The sequence below is a fragment of the Phoenix dactylifera genome, chromosome 1 (assembly GCF_051530095.1).
Source record: "Phoenix dactylifera cultivar Ajwa chromosome 1, Ajwa_hap1_PhDact_Kaust_v1.1, whole genome shotgun sequence".
Taxonomy (NCBI): domain Eukaryota; kingdom Viridiplantae; phylum Streptophyta; class Magnoliopsida; order Arecales; family Arecaceae; genus Phoenix; species Phoenix dactylifera.
Window position 1 is genome coordinate 55,123,791 of NC_143190.1, and position 13,103 is coordinate 55,136,893.

At 41.4% G+C, this 13,103-nt stretch overlaps 2 protein-coding genes across 2 annotated transcripts; one reads left to right on the forward strand and one right to left on the reverse strand.

Moving 5' to 3' along the window:
* Positions 1-513: 513 nt before the first annotated feature.
* On the forward strand, positions 514-3,139 carry LOC103714206 (pentatricopeptide repeat-containing protein At3g49240, mitochondrial-like). Its single transcript, XM_008801390.6, has one exon. It carries the CDS (start codon positions 601-603, stop codon positions 2,677-2,679), a length of 2,079 nt encoding a protein of 692 aa, XP_008799612.3. The 5' UTR covers positions 514-600; the 3' UTR covers positions 2,680-3,139.
* A 2,675-nt stretch (positions 3,140-5,814) lies between these two features.
* On the reverse strand, positions 5,815-12,570 carry LOC103714207 (E3 ubiquitin-protein ligase SINAT5-like). Its single transcript, XM_008801391.4, has 3 exons — positions 11,629-12,570; positions 6,874-7,260; positions 5,815-6,374 (listed from the first exon to the last, which is right to left on the reverse strand). The coding sequence occupies exons 1-3, from the start codon at positions 11,833-11,835 to the stop codon at positions 6,012-6,014; spliced, it is 957 nt and encodes a 318-aa protein (XP_008799613.3). The 5' UTR covers positions 11,836-12,570; the 3' UTR covers positions 5,815-6,011.
* Between the last annotated feature and the right edge of the window lie 533 nt (positions 12,571-13,103).

Sequence of the window (13,103 nt, forward strand, 5' to 3'; positions counted from 1 at the left end):
ATATAAGAAAAGTTTGAAAACTTAAACTAGTAAGTGAACTTCAAATAAATAAATAAATAAATAAATAGGCAAAATTTATTTAATTATTTATTTTGTAAAAAATTATACTTTTGCGACAAATTTAAAGATTTTTAAATAATTATATATTTAGATGTAAATACGAGATGAGCGATATATATTTGCAAATACCCTCAAGCAACCATAGATATTTCGATATATGGCAGATGTTTACCTACTGTCATCCATCTCATACTTGGATTCAAAGGTGAAACTGTTCAAAAAATTCCAAATATGTATCATTTTAGAATAAATAGAATCATTAATACAATTTCTTGCAAAATCGATAATTAAATGATTACTTACATAAAAATCCACTTAACAAAAATAAATAAATAAGCCCAACGCAACCCTCGGTTTGGTGCATCAAGATTCGGGCTAAGCATCACAGGATATTCCTACCTTCTATCTTTGCCTTCCGTATCACCATCAAACTACCAAAACACCCTGTCCTTACCCCGAACCCCTGATACGCATTTCTCCCCGCTCGTCTCCTCCTCTCCTCTCCTCGGTCGCCAGTCGCCAAACCAACCGCCAAAGGAGATGGCCCTCTCCAAGCCCCTTTTCTCCCACTTCAAATCCCTAAAAAAACCCTACCCGCACCCCTTCCCTGCCGCCGCCCCGTTCCGCCTCCGCTTCCTCTCCTTCGCCACCCCCGAGGAGGCCGCCGCCGAGCGCCGCCGCCGCAAGCGCCGCCTTCGCATCGAGCCCCCGCTCTCCTCCCTCCGCCAGCAACCCCCCTCATCCGCCCCCCGCCGTCCCCCGCCGGGCCCCAAAACCGCATCCAACCCCAACGCCCCCAAGCTCCCGGAGCCCGTCTCCGCCCTCGCCGGCAACCGCCTCACCCTCCACAACCGCATCCTGACCCTCATCCGCGAGAACGACCTCGACGAGGCCTCCCTCCTCGTCCGCCATTCCATCTACTCCAACTGCCGCCCCACCATCTTCACCTGCAATGCCGTCCTCGCCGCCCTCCTCCGCCAATCCCGCTACGCAGACCTCCTCTCCCTCCATCGCTTCATCACCCAGGCCTCTGTCTCCCCCACCGTCATCACCCACAACCTCCTCCTCCAGGCCTACTGCGACTGCCGCAAGACCGACACCGCCCTCGAGCACTACCGCCTCATCCTCAAAGACGCCCCCTTTAACCCCTCCCCCACCACCTACCGCATCCTCGTCAAGGGCCTCGTCGACAACGCCAAGCTCGACCAGGCCCTCGAGCTCAAGGATGACATGGCTGCCAAGGGCTTCTGCGCTCCCGACCCCATCATCTACAACTTCCTCATGGCCGGCTTCGTCAAGAGCGACGACCCTGACCGCGTCCTCTCCCTCTTCGAGGAGCTCAAGGAGAAGTTCGGCGGCGGTCCAATTCTCGATGGGGCTGTCTACGGGAATCTCATGAAGGGTTACTTCAGGAAAGGCATGGAGAAGGAGGCGATGGATATGTACAACGAAGTTCTTGGCGATGGTTCCAAAGTAAGGTTCGGGGCTGTCAGCTCCAATTCGGTGCTGGACGCGCTGGGAAGGAACGGAAAGTTGGAGGAGGCGGTCGGTTTGTTTGATAGGATGATGAATGAGCACAACCCGCCGCGGAAGATCGCCGTGAACTTGGGGACTTTCAATGTGATGGTGGATGCTTATTGCCTCGCCGGAATGTTCGACGAGGCGGTTGTTGTGTTCAAGAGGATGGGCGAGAAGAATTGCAGCCCGGACACGCTGTCTTATAACAATCTGATCGATCAACTCGGGAAGAATGAATTGGTCACCGAGGCTGAGGAGCTGTACAGGGAGATGGGGGAGCGTGGGATCAACCCGGATGAGTACACATATATTCTTTTGGTGGAAGCATGTTTTGGTGTGGATAGGGTGGATGATGCCACGGGTTACTTCAACAAAATGGTGGAATTGGGGCTGAGGCCGAATACGAACGCATACAATAAGGTTATAGGAGGGTTGGCGAACGTCGGAAGGCTTGATGAGGCTAGGGGGTTCTATGACCAGATGAAGGAGAAGGAGGCGAAGCCGAACATCACGAGTTATGATATACTGCTGAAGGCATTTGTCGAGGCTGAGAGGTTGGATGATGGACTTAAGGTGGTTAGGGAAATGCTGTTAGATGAAGGGGTGACTTTCAGTGAAGAAATGAAGGAGCTTGTGGAGGGGGCTTTAAGGAAAGAAGGGAGAGAGGACGACTTTGGAAAATTGTACGAGGATGTGGAAAGGGAGAAGGCCGAGGCATTGGCTCGAGCGGCAGAAGAGAAGGCGAGAGCTGAGGCTCTTGCCAAGGAAGAAGAGGAGAGGAAGAAGGCCGAGGCTGCTGCGAAGGAGGCAGCTGCTGCCAGAGCCAGTGCTGCAGCTATCGAGGCTGTTTTGGGACGGAGAAAGGAAGCGGCAAAGGAAGAGTCCACACCTGCTGCTGCCACTGCTTCTGATGGGGGATTGCTGAAAGAAGAGAGAAATGGTAGTGGATCGGTTGAGACAAAGAAAGCTGGAGATGAAGAAGCTAACAGTATGAATGTATCCGATGCACAGGTGCTGAAAGAAGAGCATGATAACGGTAGCTTGACTGATGAAACAAAAGGAGGAGCTGGAGATGCTGCTCAGCAGGTATCAGCTTCATGAATCTGAGCTTGTTTGACAGTATCTAATTTAGTATCTCAGCAAGGACAACTCTTCTCTGTACTGGATTTCATCTGTTGCCGTGATTCTGAACTGTTGCAGGGAATGTAGCTAGCTAATCATTTGGGTATTTTTATAAAGGTCATCATTGAAAATGTGAGTAAGGTTTTATAAGCATGGATATTAGTCATCATTGGAAATGAAAGTTTTGGCTCAAAATGTGTTCCATCCATTGTAATCTGGAGATGCATTAGTGGACATCTTGGAGTCTTTCAAAGTTATCATTATTTGTGCACCACGAACTGTCTTTTTCTTTATATGCTTGCTCTGTTACCAGAGTCTTTTGTTAGTATTTCATGTACCTCTCTGCATGTCCTCTTATATGTACTTTTTTTTTCTTTTTTGTGCTCTGGTTCTTTTTGTAAGTAGGCTTCAGGCAAAGAGATTGGGTGTTGTGAGCTGATGTGTTATCCCTACCTCCTTTGTCTTGGGATAAATTGTTGATTTTCTGTGATTTACATGAATGTTGGAATGCTTTTTCAACATCTTAATTGTTAATAGATTCAATGTTGATCAAAAAGAGAGCTTGAGTTTTGCAAGCAAAGATATGATCCAAAGTTTCTGCAGAGAGCTTGAGCTTTGTAACAAATCTGGATTTTTAATTTATATAAAATGGTTTATTCATATCCAGTTGGATAAGTATCATGATAGTTTGAGGCAATTTAACTGTTCTCTTACTGACAAAGTGGCAAAAGAGCTGATTAAAGATTAGCCACAGTTACCTTCTGATGACGATACTTCGTTTTTGTCTAATTTTCTGCTCATTTAGCATGTTAAGAATGTAATCTGTGATATTTTGTGATTGTGTATGATGTTTCACCCATTAGATTTTGTATGTCAAATCGTTGCTTATCATGAGAGTTTTTGGCACTTTCAAGTTTGCGTTTCGAATACGCTGCATTTCGAGTACACTTCCTGAAGTATTTATTGGGGATGTCATGTTGAAGGTGTTCTCTATAGTGAGCATTTCAATACATTGTTTGGGAAACTTTATACTAAATGCAGTTGGTTGAATTATTTCAGTATTTGATGGATACCAACAATGATACCTTGTAATTGAAGCTTTCCTAAAGAAGAGCCGATGTTAGCAACCCACATCTTTGTGATCCCAGCTATCTTCTTGTTGCAGATTTTGTGGCTTTGATTTTATCTTGAGAAAAGCAGTGTATATTTGTCTAGAACAGGAATTGATGATGTCTGGAGTCTACCTTTGGCAACACACATTTTCACCATAAAGCCCTTACTTAAACCTGACATCTCCCCCCTTGGCAAAATATTCAAAGGGATTGTAGCGGCAAAAATGGAGAGGGAAAATGCAATCCTTGTTGAAGATCTTTATTGAGATCAAGGTAATTTCTGGAAGATTAATTGATTCAAAATGAAAGATTAGCCTTTCTGCTATTTCAGCCTATTCATCTTTCTGTGTCGATACGGGATAATTGTTATTTGGACAATCAAACATGTTTTCAAAGCTGACCTTAGAACTGAGCCGTTCTTCCCTTCCAATTGTTGACATGTTTGTGAGTGCATATGCATCGAGGATATGAATTTTCATGTATTTTATGATTCAAATATCTGTTTTATCTCCAAACCGTCCGCCAGTACCTCAAGAACTGCCTGATACATCACATGTATCAGATTATCTAAAGTCTATTTTTCCTAATAAAGATTTGTAAGATTCTAATTCTCTATGAAGCAGAGAGGATATTGCCGAGTGTCATCTAGAGCCTGAGTATCTATCATCCATTGTTTAGGAGCAGGTATTTGGATTTTATTTTTCTTTTTCTTTCCTTTAGGGGGGAGGGGGCATCACCATACTTACGGCCTTAATCTAAGTAGTTCTTTCTCTTCATCCTTTTTTTTAGGTTGATGTTTCTGGTTTGTATTTTTTTCCTTCTTGTATATGATGATTATTACGATTTGTATGGCGCCTACGGTGGTGATATTATCAGTGACCAGGACAAGGTTCCAGCGAGGGAAAGAAGCCAATTGCGGTAGAGACCTGTACACCCAAGGCTAAATTTGCAGGAGTGGAGAGACTGCAGGAAGTTTTTGGTAGGATTAAGAAGAGCAAGACCCCCGTTTTTTTTTTTTTTGATAAGCGAGGTGGTATTATTTATACTGTGGTGGCAGTACAATGTGACAAAATACTCGACATAGGTGAGCCACCTGAGCTCCCACACAAACATAAACCAAAAAGGCATTAACTACAGGACATCCCTGGACATGCCGAAGAGCTCACAAACAACAATTCAATGAACAGTAAACCAAGGGAAAGCTCATGCATGATCCATGCACGCTCAAAAGACCTTTGAATAACCTGATAGGGAGTGCAGTCCAATTGGATGAGGTGATTTTCCCAGAAGGAATGTAATTTTAATGGGTCGATCGAAAGATGGCAGCCAATGAAACAAGATTTCTGTGGGTTTTGTGAATCCACATCAAGGAATTAAGCTGTTTGATTAGAGAGCTGCATGGCCGATCTATGGTGGAGGGAAAGAAAGCTAGGAAAATGGAACCAAGGCAAAGTGACAGGACTGGAGAAACTTATATTGGCTGCCAAATAGATTGGCCAGAAAGAAAGGGGATGCTCGTCTACGAATGCAGGCAGGACCTGGAAAATGTCGGAGATAGCTGGAGCAGAAAAGTGTAGACAGAAAATATTTAGGTGGGCATGGAAGAAGAAAGAGGACTCAATGTGAAAAGTTTGTTATAGAAGGCTAAAATCTATATTTAGATATGCCGGATTTTAATTAGCCTCCTTCCATGAGAATGCCATATCTCCGACTCTGCTCTGAAAACTGCACAGAAATTGTAGATTTGTCCAATTCTGTTTTAAATATAGAGTACTGGGATATCCACTAGTGTTTCCAGCAACACAGCCAGGAGCATCACACTCGGAAATGGTGTTTAGAGTTGCTGAACATGCATTAATTTTCCTCCTGAAACAGTATTTTTACTTTTCTTTCTCTTCGTACCAATGATGCATCTTCATGCAGCACTAGTGTCTGGTCTAACACAGAGGAATGAGCTCTTGTCAGCTCTACGATATCTATGATCTAAATGATACAACATATATTCTTATCTGGTGACTGACAGATTAATGCTTATTAGACAATTCACAACTTAAATCCTGTTACGACAGAATTCACAACATTTCTCCCTCTATCCTTAATTTAAACATAAAATGGCAAACAATGTTACCAACAAGTAACAAAGATAACACTGACGTAATGTGGATTCGGGAGATGCAAATTTTACATATGGTTTTAGTTTCAGTTGCAGAGATTGGGTATGCACACTCCAGAATCAGGGTCTTGTTGTTCCTTCCATATGCGACCCGTAACCCGCAGCTTCAGCTCTTTCCTATCTCCTCCAGAGATGAAGAGCGCCATATTTCTCTGGATTATGAGGCCATCATGACTGTCCCGCACTTTGCGGTGGCTGTCACGGATGCTTCGGGGGGTGCCTTCCCATATTAGCTTTCTGCCATTAGCCCCAACCTCAAGGCTATAGCAGAAATTTCTTGCTTCATTCTCATCACCCATGAAGCGCAGAAATGCCATGTATACTGGGGCCATCCCTATCTGGAATGCCTCAAAGTGTAAGCAGAAGTACTGCCCGAAACAGTTGAAGACCTGGACAGAATCAAAAGAAAAGTTTAGTACTGAATTGGAGCAAGCAGTGTTGCAGATGACTCTGATTTGTATCCATCTTACATCTCAATGTTATATCATTAAACCCATTCACTACTTTCTTTATTATAAACAGAAAATTCACTAGTTGATATTTCAAGTGAATTTCACTAATAGATACCTTCTTTAAAGGGAAAAAAAGGAAAAAAAGACCACCAACATGATTGATCTTGCAATTTGAAATAGTTCCACATGTTCATGGATTTTTCACTTTAACTATTTTGTGGAAGGGGGAAGTAACTTGCTACCCGGGCTAACTTGTTCTGATTCATGGGTGCATTTTTTTTGAGGAAAAAGAAAGATTGTTGAGAGGGGGAGGGGGGATGCATAGGTGCATTGCACTGCACAATTAAGCGATTGCTGAGAATTCATAATAAAGAGAAGCAAATGTACAAAGAAATGCATATTTCAGTTGGAAATACATGAATACAAACATACTTACAGTCAGCATCCAGGTAGCATTTTCAACCTCTCGTGGATTGGACTTCACATATCGATGGTTGAACGTGCATCCACTGTGCATGTCTACTTTATGGTTATCCTGTAAATGCGTGACCAAGAAAGGAATGTCACCTACAACAGAGCATTCAGAACCTGCATATGGGCAGTTGTATGGTCTGAAGTTGCACTGAGCTTCATGCTTGAGCTTGCTGTAGTATGGATAGATTTCTGGACAGCCTAGTGAGCTATACTTGCAGGCAAGCTCAAGTGATTCCGCCACCTTCTCCAATGCTAAACACCTGATGTCTCCAAGCTCCTGTCTACAAGTAGGGCAGCGGTTGTGTACCCTTGTTTTACATTCTGAACACAGTGTATGCCCGTTGAGGCACTGCAAAAGCCAGCTATTCATGACTCATGAGAAGCATCCACTGCAAGCAATGAAATACTAAAAGATGCAGAAATTTCAGGAGTAATGGTTACTTTCATGTTTCCAGTTACATGATAACTCAGATGTTTCTGAATCCAAAATAAATTCACCTATGACAATATGCATTGCAAGTTGCCTCGCTTTCTTCAAGCTATACGTGATTGTCATATACTTATCAAATATTTAATCTATTTGCCAACAATGAAAACCCTTTGCCCATCATCACAGATAATAAAGCACAATTTTAAAGCTACCTGAGAACAAACATTATAGGAGATCAAAATTGCACCGATTAGATTACACAACAAGAGATTAAAACAAACAGACTAAAGAGACAATTCGATGCTAATAGAAAGTTAAAACTACAATTGCATGTTTTATACATTAGTTCATGAATGATTAGACATTTTATTCACCATACACCATAACACATCTGTAAGAACAACATAGCATCCACTGAGAATGTGGCTATCACATCTGTAGGAAGTTAACCAAGACATCCTATAAATATATTAATCTCAAAAATGAATGCCAATAAGTATGATTTTTATGATCAAGATGGTAGCATATAATTAGCAACTGAAAACCAATTACAACAAACAAAGTGATTGGATGTTTTTTTTCCCTGGGTCCAGTAAACATGAGCAAGTTCTAAGAGAACCTAATAGTTTGGCAAGTGGAATGATAACTCCATTTCATATAAATAAACTGGATTATCCACTGAGAATGCCACAAAGTGGTTTATGTTTGTAAGCTGTGAACGGATTTTTTTAATACTATAAAACAATCTAATATGTGTGTCTTATAATAATCACAGTGATTATTTATTATGAGGGTTAAGACAAAAACTCAAGAATGTAGAAAAGTCATGAATATAGCAAGCTATCAGCAAAATTGATCAAACATAATGGTAGTCGACCATGTGATCAGTTAATCAAGACAATCAGTGCTTACAGCAAAATTGCCCAGTTATAGGCCTTCTGTTTGCTTGCTCTAGTTTCAGTTTGGACCCAATAATTTGCCCGAAGACATGACTGAAATGAATCACAAAGGGTAGAAAATCATTTGTTGGGATGGGTAACACCACCAGTTTGTATTTCAATAATTTCAATGGTTTGTGTACTGAGATTCCTAGAGCTATGTTGGCCAAGAAAAAGAACAGAAAAAATAAATCAAAAGGAAAACAGCGTAACTTCCAACAAGGTTTTGCTACATGGGGTAAGAAAAGAAATATGGTTCAGTTCAAAGCAATCAACAATTAATAGTCAATAACAAATAATCTCTGAGTTAATCTTGACAAAGCATGCATAAAATCCAGGGAAAAAGCTATAATATTTGCAACAAGAAAGATAAGAAACATATATAAAGGCATAGTACGCATGTGTTGGCAAAATAGGAAGTTCCACAGTCATTAGTTAAGAACAACACTTCTAATGCCAGGATAACCATTATAGAGAAGAAGCACATTCACTAATGATGAACAGAACGGTGTTCAACTGCCCCTCTCCTCTCATAAACTAGCACCATTAATGTGTACCAAGGCATCAATCAATATAGAACCACAGTAAGCACAGCTCTAAAACATTAGTCAATACCTCCTTTTTCCTTTTATCGGGGTTTGGGTTTGGGGGAGGGGTGGGGAGGGCAAGGCTAGAAAAATTAGAGCATATATGCATAAGGAGCTTGGGTCCAATAAGGTACTACAGCTTACAGCCTATACAACCCTAACAAGTGGTATTCTTTGGAGTAAATGGAAGACTGATGATAACAATGTGCATAATCTTTTTCTTTGTAGGAAAGGTAGGCTGCATGAGAAGAGACTCAAAGATAACACCAGTTGAGTGGCTTCCAAATTTCGTTGCCTTAAGGGATGGCCTTAGGAGTTTGCTGACTTGTGGAAGGATGACAAGTCACTCCACAAAGGTGGGAAAAGCCTTGATAGAGGAAGGGCTGAATTAGTGAGGTGCCCAACCTGCAAGGTTTGTGATTCCCTTTGGTGGGGCTCTTTAGAGAACAACATGCCTTTATAGGTTAAATTTAATGTGATAAGGGGGAATAAGTTAGGGGCATGTTGAGAGTGGTCCTTCTTCCTTGGAAGTCACTCTTTAAACTTGCAATTATACATGCTTTGAGAGAGTCAGAAGAGGATATTGGTTCAATATTGTTATAAGATGCAAGGTGATGAAGTGTACCTAGGCCATCTGATAAGAAGGAAACTGCCAAAGTTATAATCTTAAAAAATTAACCATCATGTTGAAGCTTTGACATGGCCTCGATGATCTTGAAAGAAATGACATGGGCTTAGGAAAGGTGTGCTAAGGGGTTTTTTCTTTTATATGGATTTTTCCATTCCTCCTCATATTCAAACAAAATTGCTCTTATATCCAGGACAGGCTAAAAACATTCTACCATTAAAATGATCCAAGTGTTCCCCTAAATGTCAGTGTTAAGGAATATGGCCTTCAATAATTCTTTAATATGCATGTGATGCAATATAGTTGATGAAAATTGCCCCTGCCTTTTCCTTTCCGGTAACGAGGAAGATCTAGGAGGCTACCACCAACTTTACATGCATCCTGACAACTTGGTTATTTGGTTAGAACTTGGAGAAGTATGGAATCAAAAACCAAGTGGATTTGATATTCCCATGTTTAATGTGAATGAAAATCTGACAGATATATGCAGGCAAATTTTGAGGGAAAGGCTAAAAATAGGTTCAACATGGTTGACGTTAGTAGAGAAGTTTGTGCGATGATTATTCCACTCTGCCACTTGAATTTCTTTTCTTGTTCTTTGGTCCTATTGAGAGATATTGAAGGAAATCAAGTGACTTTTCTCTTTTATAGGTAGATTTTTATTGTATTTCAAGGACTTTGAACTCTTAGAATCTGGTGATTATGAAGGTTCCTTAGGTGTTCTCTCTATAAAAAACAAAACAAAGATTATGGGTAGACATTCTTTGTTTCTTCATTAGCATATTCACCACTAATTTAAAAAAGGTCAAAAAAGAAGATCCAATACAAAATGCTCAACCAGGCCTTTCAAGATCAATTATGTATGAAAAAATAACTAAATGCTGCTCTTATTTTTTTACCCCCTAAAACCCATCTTAGAATACACAAGCAAATTATATAATGTTAATTCAAAAGTACCTAGAAAAAAAAAGTCTCAATAAAATGATTACATGATGACTCAAACTCCTCTGATTGATATCATGCAATTGATGCTTATCAGAAGAAACCAGACTTCTCAACCGTATATTATGCTTTGTTAAATGTTTGTCTGAAATTCACTTTACTGGACAGGTAGATTCAGATAGTTGCTGAAGAAGACCCATGGCAGCAGGAAAAACAGCCATAAATTAAAGACAACCATATTTTGGTATGATACAACAACCAGTTCCAACCAATGCACTGTTAAAAAAAATATTTGACCAGAAAATTTAGCATGCACTTATCCATATGTCTCAATTAACCATCAATAAAACATGTCAAATATAATGTGTACCAACTCCTTCGGTAAAAACATTTTAGAAAGCGAAAATGATAGGCATCTTCCTATACAATTAAAAAAACGCCTGGCATATCAATTCATTCGAATCAATAAGTTCTTTTCAGCACATTTCTGATAAACACGACCGATAAACACAAAGCCAGAACCATCATGACCTAGAATTTGTAAAGAACAAGAGCCAAACAAACAAAGGGACTCAGATATTGGATCAATGATATACTTAGAACCAGAAATTATTGCATTATGCCCCAAGTTTCAAACGATACATTGCACAACAGTGATAAAGAAACCAATATCCCGAAATATCCATTCAAAAGCTAGAATCCCGCGGTCTCGTACTACCAAAACAAAAAGGAAAACCATGTACGAGAAGAACCAAAGCCTTTAATAGACAAACCTATTTCGTATCATGCCCCATTCGATACAAGAAAATCAAGAAACGATTTTTCAAACAAGCATAACCAAACAGATAAAAAAGGACAAAATCCCCTTAAAAATCAAACATAAGTCAGATGTCGCCCGATCATTCGACCATCTTGCTTCTCGAATTCGTACAGAACATCAAATTCAGTCATTTGTATTATCAAATTTAACCCAAAATTGACGAAACAAATCGGGACCCAAATCCGAATCCCCTAAAACACCCAAAAGATCCCACCCTTGCCCTCCAATTTCGCCATCCCAACGAGAATTACCGAAAAAAGATCGCAAGTTTAGATCATCAAATTCTTGCATTAAGCCCAGTAATCAAGAGGAACGCAGCAATTAGAATTCGGAACCACTCCACAATCCAAAAGACGAAACTAACCAACCTACCTGGTGGATCGGAGGGTACATGGAATTGGTGCAGACGGGGCACTCGAGCAGCTCGTGGACGCCGGTCGAAGCCGGAGAGATCCTCGGCTTGACCACGCCGCCGCCGCCGTGGGGCTTCGAGGATGGGTGGTAATGAAGCGGAGCGGCGGCCTTCTCCTCGTCCATCCCGTCCGACGACGACACGCACTCGATGCTATCCAACTCCATCTCCCTGAGAGAGATCGAGAGCTCGTCCCTCTCGCTCCTTCTCCTCTCCCCTCTCTCCCTCTCTCTCTCCCTCTCTCGAGGGACCGAAGCCAAAGGCCAAAGCCCGTGCCTTTCTTGGCTTTCTTTTCTTCCTTGCGTGACTCCGGCTTACCGGGGGTGAGCGGATAACCGTCGAATGAGATTAAAGAAATAGCAGAGGTGGAAACGGACTGGGATTGGGGACGGAGTTCGAAGTGCTTGCTATTTTTTGATGGTTATGTTTGCTTGTCATGAGGGTGGGTGATAACAGGCAATGATGGAATTGGGTGCGTTTAGACCAATAGGACCAACGCCTCTCGTCTAAAAATATTGGAGCGGGTTAACGCTAGATTTTTTTTTTTTTTGTGGGGGGGCAGGGATACAAGGTATGGTAGGAGCGATGAGAGCAACTCCTCGTCTGAAACAAGAAGTTTGGTAATTAAGAAAATTTGTTGTTGATATGGGGAATTGAGGGGAGGGGAATCGATGCATTCCTTGGTGACGGGCATGGACTGATGGAGGTTGGCAGCATCCGGTCCGGCCATGGAAGGAGGTTTTGGTGAATGGCGATCATCTGATAATGCTTGATAGAGAAACGCATGAATGAGTAAGGATTTGCCAGTCACAGCCCACTAAATAAAGTTCCTAATCTTTAAAAAAAAAAAGAGCATGGGCTTCAGCTTAGTCATCCCGAGATGATATGATGCTCTTATCCATAAGCATCCCAGTGCCACCTTTTATATATATATATATATATATATATATATATATATATATATATATATATATATATATATATATATATATATATATATATATATATATATATATATATATATATATATATATATATATATATATATGCATGCGTATGTGCGCGCATGTGTATATATATAATTATTTAATTACCTTGAATGTCAAAGATGGTTGATCTTCAATACCTCTATTTTGGGGAAGGAGTTGAGGACTGCTTGGATCGGCCTGAGGTATGCTTGGCACATGCTGCAAGCCAACACCTTAGTGCTTGAGAGCGACTCGGCTATTGTCATTGGCTGGATCCAGTAGAGCGTGGAAGGGATGGATGATTATCACCAGGGCCGGCTCGGGCTTTAGGCGACTGAGGCGGTCGCCTAAGGCCCCCGACCCACGGAAGGCCCCCACCCCACGGTCCCCACTTCCCACAGGCCACAGCATAGTTTTTTTTTATTTATTTAAGCCAAGCTGGAAGCATGGAACTCCTTGACATCCCC

Excerpts from the sequence above, each read along its gene's own strand:
- LOC103714206 (XM_008801390.6), top strand. The coding sequence starts at position 601 with ATGGCCCTCTCCAAGCCCCTTTTCTCCCACTTCAAATCCCTAAAAAAA.
- LOC103714207 (XM_008801391.4), bottom strand. The coding sequence starts at position 11,835 with ATGGAGTTGGATAGCATCGAGTGCGTGTCGTCGTCGGACGGGATGGAC. Across the intron at positions 7,261-11,628 it reads TGTACCCTCCGATCCACCAG|TGCCTCAACGGGCATACACT; the intron begins GTAGGTTGGTTA and ends TGGCTTTTGCAG. Across the intron at positions 6,375-6,873 it reads ATGCTACCTGGATGCTGACT|GTCTTCAACTGTTTCGGGCA; the intron begins GTAAGTATGTTT and ends GATTCTGTCCAG.